This window comes from Manacus candei, unplaced genomic scaffold (assembly GCF_025592945.1).
Source record: "Manacus candei isolate 608988 ecotype Guabito, Panama unplaced genomic scaffold, ASM2559294v1 h1tg000054l, whole genome shotgun sequence".
Taxonomy (NCBI): Eukaryota; Metazoa; Chordata; class Aves; order Passeriformes; family Pipridae; genus Manacus; species Manacus candei.
Genome location: NW_026138102.1, coordinates 662921 through 681505, shown reverse-complemented (window position 1 = coordinate 681505; position 18585 = coordinate 662921). Strand labels below are relative to the sequence as shown.

Sequence of the window (18585 nt, the reverse complement as noted above, 5' to 3'; positions counted from 1 at the left end):
GAAGTGTCACTTGAAATGTTATCTTGGTGTTCCAGTGTCTGGATCAGTCTCTGTGCACATCTGATCCCACTTGGAATGTAGTGCCTTTTGTTAATGTGCTGGTTTGGCATTTCTGGTTGGGGAGGTTTGACCTTGGGGCCAGATGTGCAAGTACCTTTTTTTTTTTATTTTCCCAAAGAACTGGCACATCCTGCTGCTGGCACCCCCTTCCCCCAACAGACAGCATTCCATGCTCAGTTTCCCACAGATCTCCATGCACTTTTAATAAAAACATTAAAAAAAAAGAAAAAGCACCAAACAACCCTTTCAACAATGGAGTAGTTTAGCATAAACCCACTTGGGAACTTCTCTAGGGATCCAGCATCACTCAGCACTCACTGCAGCATTCCTGGTACAATACCATTTTCATTTATGGCAACTTAGGGAAGTTTTTGTAGTGGAACATCCTTTGATCTTTTAAAATAGCATTTCTGGTGTGGCTCAGTAGCTTTGCTCTGCCAGTGCCTGCTCTTACCTGCCTAACCTCCACTGTGCTTTCCTAGCACCAGTCTGGAGTGTGTTGGATTATGGAGCTGCTGGCGCTTTCTGCCCTGTGTTTTAAGAGCAGTTTAGTGTGTCTTCAACCCAAGAGAAGCAGTTGGTGGCATCCTGACAGGAAGGACAATTCCCTTTACCATGCCAGCCAAAATGGGGTGTTGAGACAACAAATTCCTGACTGATTCAGGGCAGGTCACTGCCCAGCTTTTTTGGAGTGGGAGGTCCTGTTCTCTAATAACATTCCCATTCTTACCTGGGGCATTCTCCACACCTGGGGCAAGAGATTTTGGTTATTTCTCTCTCAGTGACTGACCATGACTCTCTGCAAACATTACTACACTGGTGATGACTGAAGCTGGAAAGAACAGAAAGTTTCTGCACCGATGTCAGTTTTCATACAAAACATTTATTTTAGAAAGTTGCACGTAAAGTTCCATACAGGGCAGTTGCCATTTCTATTGTAAAAAAAACCAAACAAAACCAAAACAAAATAAACCACAAAACAACAAACTAAAACCAAGTGAAAAATCCAGCTCTGTCACTCCAATGGCAAAGGAGTTGCTTACTCTCAGGAATTCACGTCTAGTAAGACTTCAATGTGCATTTTGGAAGGAGAAACTGCAGAAATAGAGTTCATTAGAGAAAAAGGTCCTAGAAGTACATATTTACATCATTTTCTAAGACATTTACTTTTACCACCACAACTGCAGAACCTCATTAGCCCTTGTAATGGATCTCCTCAACCCTGTTTTGGTGCCCACATGGTATCTAGGCTGCATCACAGAAGTAGCTGTTTTTAAAGACTTATTTAATGGACTTGGTCCACTTTTGGAGCTTTTGGACTGAAAGCTGCCTGTAAGAAATTTTAAATTTGGGTACTGATTGTCTGAAAAGTAATTTTAAATCATCTGAGCAAGCTCTGCTGTCAGATTTACACTGTGTCCTCCTACCCCGCCGTGTTTCTGAGGGTAGAATCCCATTCTTCAAAAAGTATAAAGTTCAATTTCTAAACTTCTTAAAGCAAAAGCAGATGGCTCAGTGTATAAATATATCCAGCATCTGGATTCTCAGTCACAAAAACATCCTTTATACAACAGAAAGTGGATCAACTATGAAGCAATTCTCCATTGGCCTTAAGATCCAACACTGTCACCAACAGCTTCATCTTCATCCTCTTCCTCCTCATCCTCTTCATGTCCTTCCCCCACTTCTCCATCTCGTTTCTCTTTTTCGAGCATCTTTAGGTATTTGCTCGCTAGGATCTTCTTTGGCAAGATATCTGGAAGGTAGAATTGTTGCTTTTATAGTCAGTTTTGAACACTTATATTGCCTCATTAATACTGTTGCACCCAAATCACTAATGAAATGAAGTCAAAAATAAATATTAGTATTTTTAACAAAGCTCAAGTGAATAATCAGGTAAAACAGTCTGACCTATACAGCTGTAAGAGTAACAGGGAATTACCCACTTACAGTACAAGTAACCAAAGATAAGGAATATATTTTACCACTCATTACTGGCAACTGTCTTTACTGTCTGCTGATGTGCATTATTTATTTGATTTAAAATAGAGTGTTCAGCTGCCTGGATCCAACAAGCCAGCTCTCCAACTCATACCCTGTAAAAATGTTTTGTTTTGGTGTGGTTTTTTTTTCATTAAGATACTTGTTCAGGGCAGTAATGGACCTGATACAAAGCAGAACTGTGTGCACTGGAAGTATGTCCATGGGGAACCCAGAGAAAGACTGGATTAGGAGCATCTTTGAGCTCAGTGTTACAACACAAATCCAAGCACCAGTAAAAACTGCATGTAAACACATGTGTGTACATATATCTAAAAGGAGAGAGGGACCATACAATGAAGCCCTTTTGCTCAAAACTTACAGATTTCTGTGTGCGCCACTTTTGGTCCACGTAACTTCTCACCTAAAGATGTGCAATGATCTTCTTTTATGGGCTGAAAGCTTTCAATGGAATTGCAATTTAAGAAATGCTTAAGGCAATATGCTAAGAACTATATACAGTATAATTGTATAATTTAGAGGCAGAAGAAAAATCCCCATTCACAAAGAAATGTTTTCAGCGATGTAGTTGATGAGTTCCAGTTGAATGCTTTACAGGGGATCAGTGACCAGCAGCAGAACTGGGTCCTCACAAAACAATGCATTAAGATCAAGATTTCATGGTCTAAATCACACACTGGATTTGTCCTCGTAACATCAATACCTGCAAGGAACTGAAAGGTCTCACACTCTTCTGCTGTATGAGACAGGTCAGTGTAAGTCAGAGCGTTCTTCTCCTTCCCTCTGCCGTGTTTGTAGGAGTATGAAGCCAGATACTGAACAAAAAGCTCCTAAAAAAGAAGAAAACAAAAACAAATAGTCAAGCTAAGAATTCACATATATAGTTGATCCCTCTCTCAAGGCAGAAGCGCTATGTTTAACCACACAGACAGTGGGCACTCAGTGCAGAGACTCAGGGATGTCCAGTTCCCAAAGAGAACTTACAGGACAGACAGGGCAAGAGTGTTTACAAGGGCTTGTAACAGGAACAGGGGGAATGGCTTCAAACTGAAAAAAAAGTAGGTTTAGACTGGATATCAGGAAAAAAAATTCTTCCCTGTGGTGAGGGTGATGAGGCCCAGTTTGCCCAGAAGAAGCTGTGGCTGCCCCATCCCTGGAAGTGTTTCAAGGCCAGGTTGGAGCAACCTGGGATAGTGGAAGGTGTCCCTGATCTTCCAGGTCTCCTTCCAACCCAAACCTCTCTATGATTCTAATGTCGGGGAAGCTGAGGGCCAGGGTTTGGTTCCATGTCCCGATGCGGGGAGCGGGCAGCGGGAGCGCGGCCCGGGGGCAGCGCGAACCCTCCGGCGGCAGAGGCCCCTCGGCCGGGGCAGGGGGAGCGGGGAGGGCGCGGCGGTACCGTGGCTTTGGCTGTGAGGAACAGCGCGTCCTGGTTGATGCTGGACACCTCCGGGGAGCTCTTCATGATGACGCGGATCCGCGACAGGGGCAGCGACACCAGACGGTTCTCGCTCAGCCGCGCCGCCATCTCGGCCCGCCGGGACCCGTAGGCGGGGCTGAGCCGGGACTACAGCTCCCGACAGCGCCGATCCCGGGACTACAGCTCCCGACAGCGCCGATCCCGGGACTACAGCTCCCGACAGCGCCGATCCCGGGACTACAGCTCCCGACAGCGCCGATCCCGGGACTACAGCTCCCGACAGCTCCCTACGGCACCGATCCCGGGACTACAGCTCCCGACAGCGCCGATCCCGGGACTACAGCTCCCGACAGCGCCGATCCCGGGGCTACAGCTCCCGACAGCGCCGATCCCGGGACTACAGCTCCCGACAGCTCCCCAGGACACCGACCCCGGGACTACAGCTCCCGACAGCTCCCGAGGACACCGATCCCGGGACTACAGTCCTTTATGGCACCGATCCCGGGACTACAGCTCCCGACAGCTCCCTAGGGCACCGATCCCGGGACTACAGCTCCCGACAGCTCCCTACGGCATCGAGCCCAGGACTACAGTTCTTTATGGCACCGATCCCGGGACTACAGCTCCCGACAGCGCCGATCCCGGGAGTACAGCTCCCGACGGCGCCGATCCCGGGAGTACAGCTCCCGACGGCGCCGATCCCGGGAGTACAGCTCCCGACGGCGCCGATCCCGGGGCTACAGCTCCCGACAGCTCCCCAGGACACCGACCCCGGGACTACAGCTCCCGACAGCTCCCTACGGCGCTGATCCCGGGACTACAGCTCCCTACGGCGCCGATCCCGGGAGTACAGCTCCCGACGGCGCCGATCCCGGGAGTACAGCTCCCTGAAACACAGGTACCTTCCTGGACTACAGCTCCCTGCACCGGGACCGGCCTGATCCCGGGATTACAACTCCCGACAGAAGGGACTACAGGGACCACCGGCCCCGCCGGCTCCGCCTCCCCGGGCGCGCTGAGGCTTCGGAGACTTCTCAGAATCACAGAATTCTGTTGGAGAAGACTGGAATTCTGGTTGGAAAAGATCTCCGAGATCATCGAGTCCAACTTATGACCGAACACCACCATGTCAACTAGACTATGGAACTGAGTGCCACGTCCTGTCTTTCTTAAACACCTCCAGGGACGGTGACTCCACCACCTCCTTGAGCACCCCATTCCTCTATCTAACCACCCTTTCCGTGAAGAAACTCTTCCTAATGTCCAACCTCCCCTTGCACAACTTGAGGAGGCCGTTTCCTCTCACCCTAATACTTCCTAGGTGAGAGAAGAGCCTGATCCCCACCTGGCTACACCCTCCTTTCAGGTAGTTGTGGGGAGCAATACGGTCCCCCTTGAGCCTCCTTTTCTCCGGGCTAAACATCCCCAGCTCCCTCAGCCATCCCTGGGCCCCCCTGGACGGGGTCCTGCGGGCCCTCCTTGGGGCTTTCCCTTCCTCGCCCCCTTGACATGGCTCCTCAGCCCCAGGCTGGTCCATGAGTGTCGGGAATTCATTTTAATGGCAACCACGTGCCTCCTGCATGTATCCCAATTACAGGCCAGTGGCTCCAAAGTTGTTAATCCAAACTGTTATTACAGGCTGCTCAACGCCTCTGCTGCTGCAGTGCAGTACCAGGGAATGTGCCTGGTCATCCTGGCACTCCTGGGAGGTTGTGTGGGCGTGTGGAGGGCACATGTAAACTATTAAGTGATGATGGGGCTGCATCTTCATTATTAACACGTTCCCCATATTTACTTCGTGTGTCTGCTATGTAGGCAGGTTGTAACATGCTTGTGGATGGGTTTTGGTGTTGGGAGCATTGGCTCCAGAAGTTCATCTGTGCCTGTTTGGATGAGGGTGTTGGATCCCACAGGGACCGAGTGAGCACTTCCAGGAGTGGTGACGCATAGTTTACATCAATTCATTAATGGCCTCAATAAAAAACTTTCCAACATGCTTTACAAACAACAAGCCTGATGGTTTGTATTGGTAAGAAGTCTGCTAATGCCACTAAATTATCTCTTAGTATGAGAGTGAAGAGCAGGAGCTTTTCCATAATACACAATAATAATTCACATGGAATTTAGGGCAGAAAGAGATGTACCCATAAAGAAGCACATTAAATGAAAAATACAGGGAGTTTCTTGACTGAATGTTGCTATCTTATATAGACTTTGCCCAGTACATAAGGAGAAGGGTACAGATAATACTGATTTATTAATAGAACACAGCACCATAAGCAGTTGTAAGCACCTTGGTGCAAGGATAATACAGTGATGATGCAGTTCCAAAATTACTGTATTTGGGCACATCATTTAAAGTTCGCTATTGCAGATAATCTGTGTCTCTCAAGCAGTGTAATTCCTTTGAGGTTACACCTTCTGTGAGGCCATTCTGTTGAAGTTATGTCTGAACGGAAGCACAATATTCTAGGATGCTACATGGATATCTGCAAGGCTTAGTTTCTTCCTTGATCTTTAGTGTCTTGTGACATCTTGTGGAAACAGCTGACATTACTCTGACAGAGAATTTCTTGTAAATACTACTGGGGTCTTTCATGATTTCAATATGCATATAAACCCCCATCGAACTACCAAGATTTCTGAGGGTATTGAGCTGTTTGGACACAGAATTAGGACCATATAGCATAAGAGAACACCATGATACTGCAATATTATTGATATTTAATAATTTATCTTTAACATACTTTGTAATTGCAAAATTAATGTTGTACCAGTAATGGGATCCAACTTGTTCCTAATTAAAACAAACAAATCTATAAAGCTAGAATTAATTCTCTTGAATTAGAACTGAATGGGTGTTGTTATTAAGAATTCTTTGTTAAACCTGACAGGGAACACAGGTAAAATAAATATCACCTCTAGTAATTTGCATAAAAACTACTACTTCCTAATGTACTGATTTTACCTGTGTCCTGTGCTATGGAGGGAATACAGCAATGGCAAAGGAAAACTTGCTGCTCCAATAAACAGTCTGCTCAAATTAGGAAAATTTATTCAGATGTACTAGTGAGGTACCTGAAAGCAGGAAAGGATGGTGAATTACTGAAAAGTACCTCTGTATCAAGCTTCATTGGATTATAGTAAAAGAAAAACAATGATAAACCTGATATAATCAAAATGCCCCACGGATGAGAATCTGGGTAAAGTGTCTGCTGAATTCCCAAAAGCTACTGAGAGCAGTAGCTCTATTGGAGTAGCTTTCTCTATTGGAGAAACAGCAAGTTTAGTGAACCAGGTTACATCAGGCTGGTGCTCAGTCCCCTGTGGAGTTCCCAGGGCTCAATTTTAGGCCACTCTGTTGCTGAGTGACATTTTAAAACCAATTCATACACATTTAAGAAGTCAAAAATTAGATATTTAATTATTTATGATCTGTAATTAAAAAAAAAAAAAGAAATTCACTGTTACTAGGTAAAGAACAGTGGATAAATGCTGGACTAGGGAAAAACCTGCCCATGTCAGCAAACAAGGGAAGGAGCTAAAGCTGGTCTGGCAAAGTATAAGCACAATATGTGGATAAGCAGTTGGCACAGACATAATTAATGTGTTATATTAAAAGAAAGAGGTGTCCAGCAGAAGATGCATAGTGCAAAAAAAGAAATTAACCTCTGTAGCAGCATTCTTTGAAACTGCAGTAGTGATACAAAAGCAGCATTTAGAAACAATGAAAACAGACAAATTCATGACAAAGCAGAAGTATTTCTTGCACCATGCAAAAAAAAAAAAGGTATTCTGAGGGAATCTGATTGATGGGATAAGAACATTGTGTCACATGCCAACTATGAGATAAATCTGAGCAGTTGGTAAATTATATGTTAATGCACAAATACAAACAGAAAGTGGCTGAACTGCCAATGGTTGCTGGAAGATACCTAAGCATGTGGAAGTTGCAGGTAAGGCTCTCACTGTAGGAGTTCCTCCACTAGAAAAGCTGCAGCAATGAAGATATTCAAAAGCAAAAATCAATCAAGAGGAGCCAAGCTTTTAGGCAGACAGTACTATGTGTAATCTTCCATTTCCACTTATGACAGATACACATTTAGGCAACTTCTATCCAGAGATATTCTACCATTTGGAATTATACAGAACATTCTTCATACCTTCATCTTGGAGGATCTCAGGAGACTGAGTAGCTTAATGGCAGGGAGAAATTTCTAGAACACAGTGTTTACACAGTGTCCTAGTTAGGACAACTGAGATCAGTTCATCATGGTGGGTGTAACCCAAAACTGTATTCTATAGCCTTCCATGTCATTTCCCAGAAACTAGACTATTGTTGTCAATAGACTATTCGCACCCTCTGCCCATAGAGCCTGACTCCTCAGGCTATAAACTAGGTGTTAAGAGGCCTGTGAGATAGGAGGATGTTTCTGTCCTCACACCCTTTGTGGAACTCCCCACCCTGAGGGGAGTACCAAGCATTCCTGCCTGAACTGGAGGATATATAATCTTGGAGTTTTGGAACATTTTTCAACCCACTCGTGGGATCCGGAGGACGGCTGCATCTCATCGCTCTCAACCAGACTGAGACCACCACTGGACTGCGATCACCAGTTCTGGCCAGACTGCAGCAGCTCTCCCACCAGCAGGTTCTTCCCCTCTCCCTTTACTTTGGACTCAAACAGGGCCCAAGGAACACCACTTTGTTCAGGCCCCAGGGTACTGGGTTATACATTTGGGTTTTTGTGGGTTGAGACCAATTGTTTGTTTGTATTATTGTACTTACTGTATTATTTTAATAATTTGTTATTCTGACTTATAATCTCTCCTTTGAGTTGAGTTCATTCCCCCTGCTGGTTAACTTTTAAACCAGCACATTTTTGGCGCCCAAACGTCGGGCAGAGAGAGAGAAGTCAGAATCACAATTTCATTTTAAGCATTTGTCTATTTGAATATAGAAACTCCCTGATCACCATGTTGTTTGATGCACTCACATGGATGTTGTATTTGAGCCTGTTCATATTTCCACAGATGGGGTATTATTTGCCTGTTTTGATGCTCTCTTTGAGACCAGGGAGAGGGATCCAAATTGCTTTATTAGTATATTATGTTTATGTCATTCTAACATCAGAAGCAATGAGTTTCATTGTAAATGTGTATTCAGTCCTGTTTGCCTGTCCTGGTTTGGGTTGCTACCTCTGGGGCCTCATTAAAAATCGTACCCAGCTTTTTGGGGGAACAGGGGTGGATGGTTTCCAGCCTCCCACCTCCTTCTTCCCCTTCAGACCTGCTAAAACAGTTTTTGAAAATATTGAGTTCCCTTTTGATGTTAAGGACAGCATAATGTTATTGTTAGTGTTGCTCTGTCTGCTCTGTACTGTGTACACCATGTTTAGGGTCAGAAAAGTGCCTTTTAGGGAGGTTGGTTGGACACCTGCCCTGGGAGCAGATAATGCTGAGTGGCACGGGAAGTGGGAGGACATCAGCCAGTATTTGGAAAAGTTTTCTCCTCCAATGATCTGGAAATTCACCCCTGAACAACTGCAGGATCCTGTTAGCATGATAAGACTGGTGAAGGAAAAATGCTCTGGCAGCTCCAGAGATGGCCAGCTCACAGCAACCTGCTGGGCCCTGGCCACTGCCTACTGGGCACTGCTTGACATGGTACAGCACTGTCAGGGCGAGGAGAGAAGGAGCAAATCCGCAGACACCACATCCACCCAAACCGCAGCTGAGTCAGAGGGAGAAAGAAATAAACCAACCGGCACCGTGTCCACACAAACCATCGAGGAGCCAGAAGAACAAGCAAAACCAATAGCAGTCGCCCCTGTCCAGAAAAGGAAATCAAAGACTAAATCAGTCCGTATAGCAAATGATGACGAAGAGGCGGGACCTTCACATCCACCGGAGGAGACAGAGCCAGAAATAATCACTCGGTCCCTATCCCTGGGTGAGCTACGTGAGCTCCGGAGAGAGTTCACACGACAGGCGAACGAGTCCATTCTGACCTGGCTGCTCCGAATCTGGGATGCCGCAGCTAACGATACGATCCTAGATGGGAGTGAAGCCAGACAGCTGGGATCCCTGTCTCGAGATGTAGTCATTGATCAGGGGATTGGAAGGAGGCAGGAAACTCTCAGCCTCTGGCGGCGACTGTTGTCCAGTGTGAGGGAGAGATACCTTTGCAAGGAGGACCTCCACGTACAGCAAGGACAGTGGAACACGATGGAACAAGGTATCCGGTGCTTAAGGGAGTTAGCTGTACTGGAGATAATCTTTTCAGAGGATGAAAGATTCCCTAAGAGTCCAGATGCCGTACAGTGCACCTCCCAAATGTGGTTAAAGTTTGCACGACTCGGGCCAGAAATGTATTCCCGCTACTTAGCAACGCTGCAATGGAGGGAGGGAGAGGACAAGGTGGGAGCATTGGTTAGCAAACTCAGGATTTATGAAGACACTGTCACCGCCCCATTACGAGCCCACGTCTCATCTGTGGAAACCAAACTGGCTGAACACGTCCGAAGCCTGGAAGAGAAAATTGAAGAGGGACACCAGAAGCTAAGAGAAGAAATTAAGGAAGGGATTTTCCATATCTCGCCAGGACAAACAAGAGTCTCTGCTATCAGGAGCCAGCATCCCCGGCTAAGGAGAGAAGGTACACTCCACGTGGCGATCTATGGTTTTACCTCCGTGAGCACGGAGAAGATATGAGGAAGTGGGATGGGAAACCCACCTCTTCCTTAGCAGCCCGGGTACGTGAACTGAAAAGAGGAACAAATACCATAAAGAACTCTTCAAGGGTAAACGTTGCTCCAGTCTCTCGTGGGCAAGACTCCAGACGGTACAGGAATGATGATACGTCTGATCCTCTTGAAGGGACCTCCAGGTCATACCCACAAGAAGAGCACAATGAGTACCATGACCAGGACTAGGGGTGCCCTGCCTCTAGCCAGGTAGAGGAGAGGGACAATCGAGTCTATTGGACTGTGTGGATTCGGTGGCCTGGCACATCAGAGCCACAAAGATATAAGGCTTTAGTGGACACTGGCGCACAATGTACATTAATGCCATCAAGATACGTAGGGGCAGAATCCATCTCCATTTCCGGGGTGACAGGGGGATCCCAACAGCTGACTGTACTGGAAGCTGAAGTGAACCTGACTGGGAAGGAATGGCACAGACACCCCATCGTGACTGGTCCAGAGGCCCCGTGTATCCTTGGCATAGATTACCTGAGGAGTGGGTATTTCAAAGACCCAAAAGGACTTCGTTGGGCTTTTGGCATAGCTGCTGTGGAGACGGAGGAAATTAGACAGTTGAACACCTTGCCTGGTCTCTCAGAGGACCCCTCTGCTGTGGGACTGCTGAAGGTTGAAGAACAATTGGTACCGATAGCCACAGCAACAGTGCACCGTCGGCAATACCGCACCGACCGAGACTCTGTGACCCCTATACAAAAGATGATCCGTGAACTGGAGACCCAGGGGGTGGTCAGCAAGACTCGCTCACCCTTTAATAGCCCTATATGGCCAGTGCGTAAGTCCAGCGGAGAGTGGAGGCTGACGGTGGATTATCGTGGACTCAATGAAGTCACACCACCCCTGAGTGCTGCTGTGCCGGACATGCTGGAGCTCCAGTACGAGCTGGAGTCCAAGGAAGCCAAGTGGTATGCCACCATTGACATAGCCAATGCCTTTTTCTCCATTCCTTTGGCAGCGGAGTGCAGACCACAATTTGCTTTCACTTGGAGAGGTGTGCAATACACCTGGAATCGACTGCCTCAGGGGTGGAAACACAGTCCCAGCATTTGCCATGGACTGATCCAGACTGCACTGGAAAAGGGTGAGGCTCCAGAGCACCTACAGTACATTGATGACATCATTGTATGGGGGAACACAGCGGGCGAAGTCTTCAAGAAAGGAGAAAAGATAATCCAGATTCTCCTAAGAGCCGGTTTTGCCATTAAACGGAGTAAGGTCAAGGGACCTGCTCAGGAAATTCAGTTCCTAGGAGTGAAGTGGCAAGATGGACGCCGCCTAATTCCAATGGAGGTGATTAACAAAATAGCAGCCATGTCCCCACCAACCAGCAAGAAGGAAACACAGGCTTTCCTAGGCGCTGTGGGCTTTTGGAGGATGCATATCCCCGAGTATAGTCAGATTGTAAGCCCTCTCTACCTTGTGACACGGAAGAAAAATGATTTCCAGTGGGGCCCCGAACAACAACAAGCCTTTGAACAAATTAAACAGGAGATTGCCCATGCGGTAGCCCTTGGGCCAGTAAGGACAGGACAGGACGTGAAGAACGTGCTCTACACCGCAGCCGGGGAGAATGGCCCTTCTTGGAGCCTCTGGCAGAAAGTGCCTGGGGAGACCCGAGGACGACCGCTGGGATTCTGGAGTCGGGGATACAAAGGATCTGAAGCCAGCTATACACCAACTGAGAAAGAGATCCTGGCTGCCTATGAAGGAGTTCGAGCTGCCTCAGAAGTAATCGGCACCGAAGCGCAGCTCCTCCTGGCACCCCGACTACCAGTGCTGGCCTGGATGTTCAAGGGAAGAGTTCCTTCCACACATCATGCCACCGATGCCACATGGAGTAAGTGGATCGCTCTGATCACGCAGCGAACCCGGATAGGGAATCCTAATCGCCCTGGGATTCTGGAAATTATCACCAATTGGCCCGAAGGTGAGAGTTTCGGACTATCCTCTGAAGAAGAGGAGGAGAAGGTGACACGGGCTGAGGAGGCCCCACCATATGACAAGCTACCAGCAGATGAAAGGCGATATGTGCTCTTCACGGATGGCTCCTGCCGCATTGTAGGGACAAACCGAAAATGGAAGGCAGCTGTATGGAGTCCCACACGGCGAGTTGCAGAAGCGACCGAAGGACAAGGTGGGTCAAGTCAGTTTGCAGAGCTTAAAGCCGTTCAGTTGGCTTTGGATATAGCTGAACGAGAGAAGTGGCCAAGACTCTATCTCTACACTGACTCATGGATGGTGGCCAATGCTCTGTGGGGATGGCTGGAGCGATGGAAAAAGGCCAACTGGCAGCGCCAAGGGAAACCCATCTGGGCGGCGGAGATGTGGCAGGACATCGCTGGCCGGGTAGAGAAGCTGAGTGTGAAGGTCCGTCACGTAGACGCTCATGTAGGCAAGAAACGGGCTAATGAGGAGCATCGTAACAACGAGCAGGCGGACCAAGCTGCCAGGATTAAAGTCTCTCAGGTAGATCTGGATTGGCAGCACAAAGGAGAATTATTTCTGGCTCGATGGGCCCATGACGCCTCCGGTCACCAGGGGAGAGATGCAACATACAGATGGGCTCGTGACCGAGGGGTGGACTTAACCAAGGACATTGTCTCACAGGTCATCCATGACTGTGAGACATGTGCTGCCATCAAGCAGGCCAAGCGGGTGAAGCCTCTATGGTATGGTGGACGGTGGTCGAAGTACAGGTATGGGGAAGCCTGGCAAGTTGACTACATCACACTCCCCAAAACCCGCCAAGGTAAGCACTACGTACTGACCATGGTAGAAGGAAGCACTGGATGGTTGGAGACATACCCCGTGCCTCATGCCACTGCCCGGAATACCATCCTGGGCCTTGAAAAACAAGTCCTGTGGCGACACGGCACCCCGGAGAGAATTGAGTCTGATAATGGGACCCATTTCAAGAATGGCCTCGTAGACACCTGGGCCAAAGAGCACGGCATTGAGTGGGTGTATCATATCCCCTACCATGCACCAGCTACTGGAAAAGTTGAGCGGTGCAACGGACTGCTGAAAACCACCCTGAAGGCACTGTGTGGGGAGACTCTCAAACACTGGGAGCTGCATTTAGCAAAGGCCACCTGGTTGGTCAACACCCGAGGTTCCATCAATCGAGCTGGCCCTGCCCAATCAGAACTTTTGCATACTGTAGATGGAGATAAAGTCCCCGTGGTACATATGAGAGGAATGTTAGGGAAGACTGTTTGGATTAGTCCCACCTCAAGCAAAGGCAAACCCATCCGAGGGATTGTTTTTGCTCAGGGACCTGGTTCCACCTGGTGGGTAATGCAAAAAGATGGGGAGACACGTTGTGTACCACAAGGGGACCTAATTTTGAGTGAGAATGGTCTGTAATGTTTCATTGTATATATATATATATATAGATAGATGTATATAATTTTAAAGGGATATAGTTTTTAAAGGGGGTTAATTTGGGCATGACATGGATGGCATAGAATAAGGGGTGGATAATGTCCTAGTTAGGACAACTGAGATCAGTTCATCATGGTGGGTGTAACCCAAAACTGTATTCTATAGCCTTCCATGTCATTTCCCAGAAACTAGACTATTGTTGTCAATAGACTATTCGCACCCTCTGCCCATAGAGCCTGACTCCTCAGGCTATAAACTAGGTGTTAAGAGGCCTGTGAGATAGGAGGATGTTTCTGTCCTCACACCCTTTGTGAAACTCCCCACCCTGAGGGGAGTACCAAGCATTCCTGCCTGAACTGGAGGATATATAATCTTGGAGTTTTGGAACATTTTTCAACCCACTCGTGGGATCCAGAGGACGGCTGCATCTCATCGCTCTCAACCAGACTGAGACCACCACTGGACTGCGATCACCAGTTCTGGCCAGACTGCAGCAGCTCTCCCACCAGCAGGTTCTTCCCCTCTCCCTTTACTTTGGACTCAAACAGGGCCCAAGGAACACCACTTTGTTCAGGCCCCAGGGTACTGGGTTATACATTTGGGTTTTTGTGGGTTGAGACCAATTGTTTGTTTGTATTATTGTACTTACTGTATTATTTTAATAAATTGTTATTCTGACTTATAATCTCTCCTTTGAGTTGAGTTCATTCCCCCTGCTGGTTAACTTTTAAACCAGCACACACAGTCACAGTCTAAATTATCTTCTAAAGATGATATTGTCATCACATTTTTGTCTTGTAGGGAAGAAGTGAAACAACAATAAAGCGCTGTCAAAAAATGTCACTAAAACCATCTAGCAATGCTAAAGGGCAGATTTATGAATAATTGTGCTGGTTTTGGCTAGCATAGAGTTGTTTTTCTTCACAGTAGCTGGTTTGGGGCTGTGTTTTGGATTTGTGCTGGAAACTGTTGATAGCACAGGGATGTTCCATTGTTGCTGAGCAGTGCTCACTGTTACGGATTTACACACAGTGGCCACTGTAACAGGATCCTGCTAAGAAAACAAAGTCTGAGTTCTTAAAAGTTATAGCTTGATGTGGGTGCCTCCAGACAGGGACCCCCACCCCTGTTCATGCCTCTCAATTATACCCATAATCACCCATCACCTGGTGCCCAAGTCCAATCACTCAGTTCTGGTCTGTGGTCTCTTGATGTCTTACTGTTTTTCACTGTTACTGGGCTGTCCTTCTTCTGGAGTGACTTCATTCTCTTGGAATTGTCTCCTTGGTCCTTATCTTCTCCACTCCTCTCACATCTTCTGAATTCAGTGAGCAGCATTAGTTTTATCAAAAAGTTTATGCTTGGTCAGCTCCTGTGGCCTAAGGCTTCAGCGACTTCAGCTGCTAATGCTGAGCCACTAATGCTAAATGAGAGTATTCAGAGGGAAAACCACAGTCAATCAAATTCCTTCTGTAACGTTACACAGAGGAAAGGCCTTTTCTGCCTCTGACCTCACCCCCCCAGCGAGTGGACTGGGGGTGCACGAGGAGTTGGGAAGGGACATAGGTGGGACAGCTGATCCCAACTGGCCCAAGTGATATTCCAGATGACAGGACATCATGCTCAGCATATGAAGTTGGGGAAGAAAAAGGAAGGGAGTGATGGTGTTTGTCTTCCCAAGTCACCACAAGAATACTGAGCACTGACTTTGTCCACATGAGATCAAATCCTTGAGATATTTAGGTATCACTGATACCACAACCAAATACAGTGTCAGCATTTGCTGACACTGCATTTGTTACTGATAACATCAGTATTGTAGAAATAAATGTAGAAATAAATAACTTCCCTGTGAGAAATGCTCCAAGTTACATTCCTGCTAAAATTCTGTGAGAGAAAACTAGTTATGTTCTTTATTTAAAACCATCACTTTCTGTCCCCTCTATCCTAAATTTGGCCAAGTTCGAGCACACCCATCTTCCCTCCAGAAGCTTCCTAGATTTGTATTCTTTCTGAATTTCACAGAACTGCTGTATCTGAAAATTGCATCACCTCTATCATCTTTGAATTCATGTTAAGTCGACTTACACTAGTTAAAGGTGTAGGTGAGCAGCCCCTGTGCCTGCACAATCAGCAGCTCCAGCACAGGGCACAGAGAGTATTTTCTGAACTGGGGGAACCTGAGGGGAGAAGAGAGACCCATCCCTCTCTGGCCGTGCTGTTGGTGGGCTTGGTCAACCTCCACCTGAGCCTCCAGGTCCTCCAAGTCCAGCTTGTGCTATCATCCCCTTCTCCTCTTCCTCTGGGAAGTGTTACTCATTTCTTGGAAGCCAGCTGAAGGTCAAGGCTAATGCTTGTTCAGCTCCTTCTTGCTGTTGATTTTTCCCTGGTCTCCCAAAATGGGGTAACTTGAGGGGAGAGGAGAGACCTACCAGGAGCCCATAGCTCATGCCACAGTAGCTGAGGAGACCTGAAAGGAGGTTGTGGCCAGGTGGCAGTTGGTCTCTTCCCTCAAGTAACAAGCAATAAGACAAGAGGAAATGGCCTCAGGTGGTCACAGGAGAAGTTTAGATTATGAAAAATTTCTTCACCAAAGGTTGGTCAAGTATTGGAACAGGCTGCCCAGGGCAGTGGTGGAGTCACCATCCCTGGAGATATTTAAAAGACATATAGATGTGGCACTTGGGGACATGGTTTGGTGGTGGACTTGGCTGTCCACTAGAAATGCACCTGAGCTCTCACACGAGGCTCATACCTCCAGAGTCCTCAGGATTTTCCCCCTTAAGCTCCATGACTCTGAGAAGTCCTCTCAGAGGAGGACCCCTTCTGTTCTTGGGGAGGCTCAGGGGGGATCTCATTCTCTACAACTACCTGAAAGGAGGTTATAGTGAGGTGGGGGCCGGTGCCTTCTGCCGTGACAGGATAAAAGGAAATAGCATTAAGGTAAGACAAGAGAGATTGGGATTAGGTAATAGAATTTTTTTTTTTCACTGTTAGTGTGGTCAGGCATTGGAATAGGTTGCCCAGGGAGGTGGCGGAGTCACTATTCCTGGACGTGTTTGAAAGGCGTCTGGATCTGGTGCTGTGTGATGGTTTAGTGGTTTAGGGGTTACAGTGGCAGTGCTGGGTTGACAGATGATCTTAAAGGTCTCTCCCAACCTTGATGACTTTACGATTCTATGACACCAGACCATTTCGGAAGTTGTGAATGCCAGGAAGGCTCACTTTCGGCCACTATTGCCAAAGTCCATGAAGTTTTCATAACCGGCTGAGATTCACCATCCGGGTGAATCAATCACTCGTTCACTCCTTTCAACGCATTCCTCTTGGAGGAACGCCTGATGCTCGCAGGCACGGGCGGATTCCCCGTGGAAGCGCCGGGAGATGAACCGCGGACGGCGGCAGCAGCGGGCGAGCTCCGCTCTCCCCTCACGGCTCTCCCGCCATCGCCCCGCGCATGCGGGGCAGGAGCGGCCATTGCCGTCAGTTCCGGCGGCAGCGGGAGCGGGGCGGCTCCTGCCCCGGCTGTGAGTGCCCCTTTTCGGCTGTGAGAGCCCCTGTCCCGGCTGTGAGTGCCCCTTTTCGGCTGTGAGTGCCCCTTTTCGGCTGTGAGAGCCCCTGTCCCGGCTGTGAGTGCCCCTTTTCGGCTGTGAGAGCCCCTGTCTCGGCTGTGAGATCCCCTTCCCGGCTGTGAGTGCCCCTTTTCGGCTGTGAGTGCCCCTGCCCCGGCTGTGAGTGCCCCTGCCCCGGGTGTGACTGCCCCTTCCCGGCTGTGAGTGCCCCTTCCCGGCTGTGAGTGCCCCTTCCCCGGCTGTGAGATCCCTGTCCCGGCTGTGAGTGCCCCTGTCCCGGCTGTGAGTGCCCCTGTCCCGGCTGTGAGATCCCTGTCCCGGCTGTGAGATCCCTGTCCCGGCTGTGAGATCCCTGTCCCGGCTGTGAGATCCCCTTCCCCGGCTGTGAGTGCCCCTTCCCGGCTGTGAGTGCCCCTTCCCGGCTGTGAGATCCCCTTCCCCGGCTGTGAGATCCCCTTCCCGGCTGTGAGTGCCCCTTCCCGGTCAGCACCGACAGCCGCGTCCCCTGTCCCAGAGCAGCTCCCTTGCTCCTCTCGCTGCCCCTCAGCCCCTTCCCGGCGGGGCTGCGCTTGGCTCTTCTGCGGTTCATTTATTTTCCCTGCTGAACTTCACCGGCCCAGCGCGGGATCTGCCCCGGGGACAGGGAAAGGGGGGAGCTCCCACCTTCCTTCAGTGTCCGCCCGGTTGGGAACCGTGTGGACGGGGCTGTTCCCTGGTAACAGGTTTGCTCCCCTGGGAAGGAGGCTGCTGGGCAGACCCCGGGCACTACGGTGGGAGAGGGATAGTGACAGTCCAAAGCCGGGCTGTGTTTTTTTTTGTTTGTTTGTTTTTTGTTTTTTGTTTGTTTGTTTGTTTGTTTCTCTGTTTGTTTATTTTTGTGGAGGTTTCGTTGCTTTGTTTGTGTTTTTCGGTCCTATGTACGTTTTAGAGGATGCTTTGGAGGTAAAGTTGACCAAGGGATCTGTGCGGTCCAGGTGGTCTCAGAGATGTGAGGGCTCAGCAATGCATGTCTTCGTTTAAAACCCAGCTGCAGTGCAGTAGTCAGAGAGCTCAGGGGAGAAGGAATTCTAAATGCTTAAATATAGAAGTAGAAAACATTGCCCGGTCCTTCCCTACATGTGTTTTGAGAAAGCAGACTTCACTTTTTCTCAAAAGTAAGTGTTCAGATCCTGATTTTCCTCTCCCTGGCTGTGTGCAAACACTGACAGCCTTGTAAAGTTGGGTCATTCCTGTTCGGTGTCTGTTTATGTCTCACCCCACACAATTTTCCATATTTCCCCAAGGAAATGGGACTGGAGAGCCTGAGCCTGACAGGATCTTCTGAGATGGTGCTTTTGCTCTCTGGTTGTGGTGGAGACTCTGCTGCCCCATGTATGAGCTGTCT

General features: G+C 48.4%; 2 protein-coding genes across 19 annotated transcripts in view; one reads left to right on the top strand and one right to left on the bottom strand.

The window, feature by feature from the left end:
- Nucleotides 1–923: 923 nt before the first annotated feature.
- Nucleotides 924–3630, bottom strand: CHRAC1 (chromatin accessibility complex subunit 1). The gene is made up of 3 exons (XM_051802078.1): nucleotides 3461–3630; nucleotides 2765–2891; nucleotides 924–1816 (listed from the first exon to the last, which is right to left on the bottom strand). The coding sequence occupies exons 1-3, from the start codon at nucleotides 3587–3589 to the stop codon at nucleotides 1671–1673; spliced, it is 402 nt and encodes a 133-aa protein (XP_051658038.1). The 5' UTR covers nucleotides 3590–3630; the 3' UTR covers nucleotides 924–1670.
- Nucleotides 3631–17087: 13457 nt separating this feature from the next.
- The window catches only part of TRAPPC9 (trafficking protein particle complex subunit 9), a 456853-nt gene continuing 455355 nt past the window's right edge, over nucleotides 17088–18585 (top strand). For 4 of the 18 annotated variants that reach the window (XM_051802024.1, XM_051802023.1, XM_051802041.1 and 1 more), the window contains exon 1: nucleotides 17159–17176. The gene's annotated coding sequence lies outside the window, so the exon portion shown is untranslated. The other 14 variants (XM_051802025.1, XM_051802026.1, XM_051802030.1 and 11 more) reach the window with 14 other exon arrangements.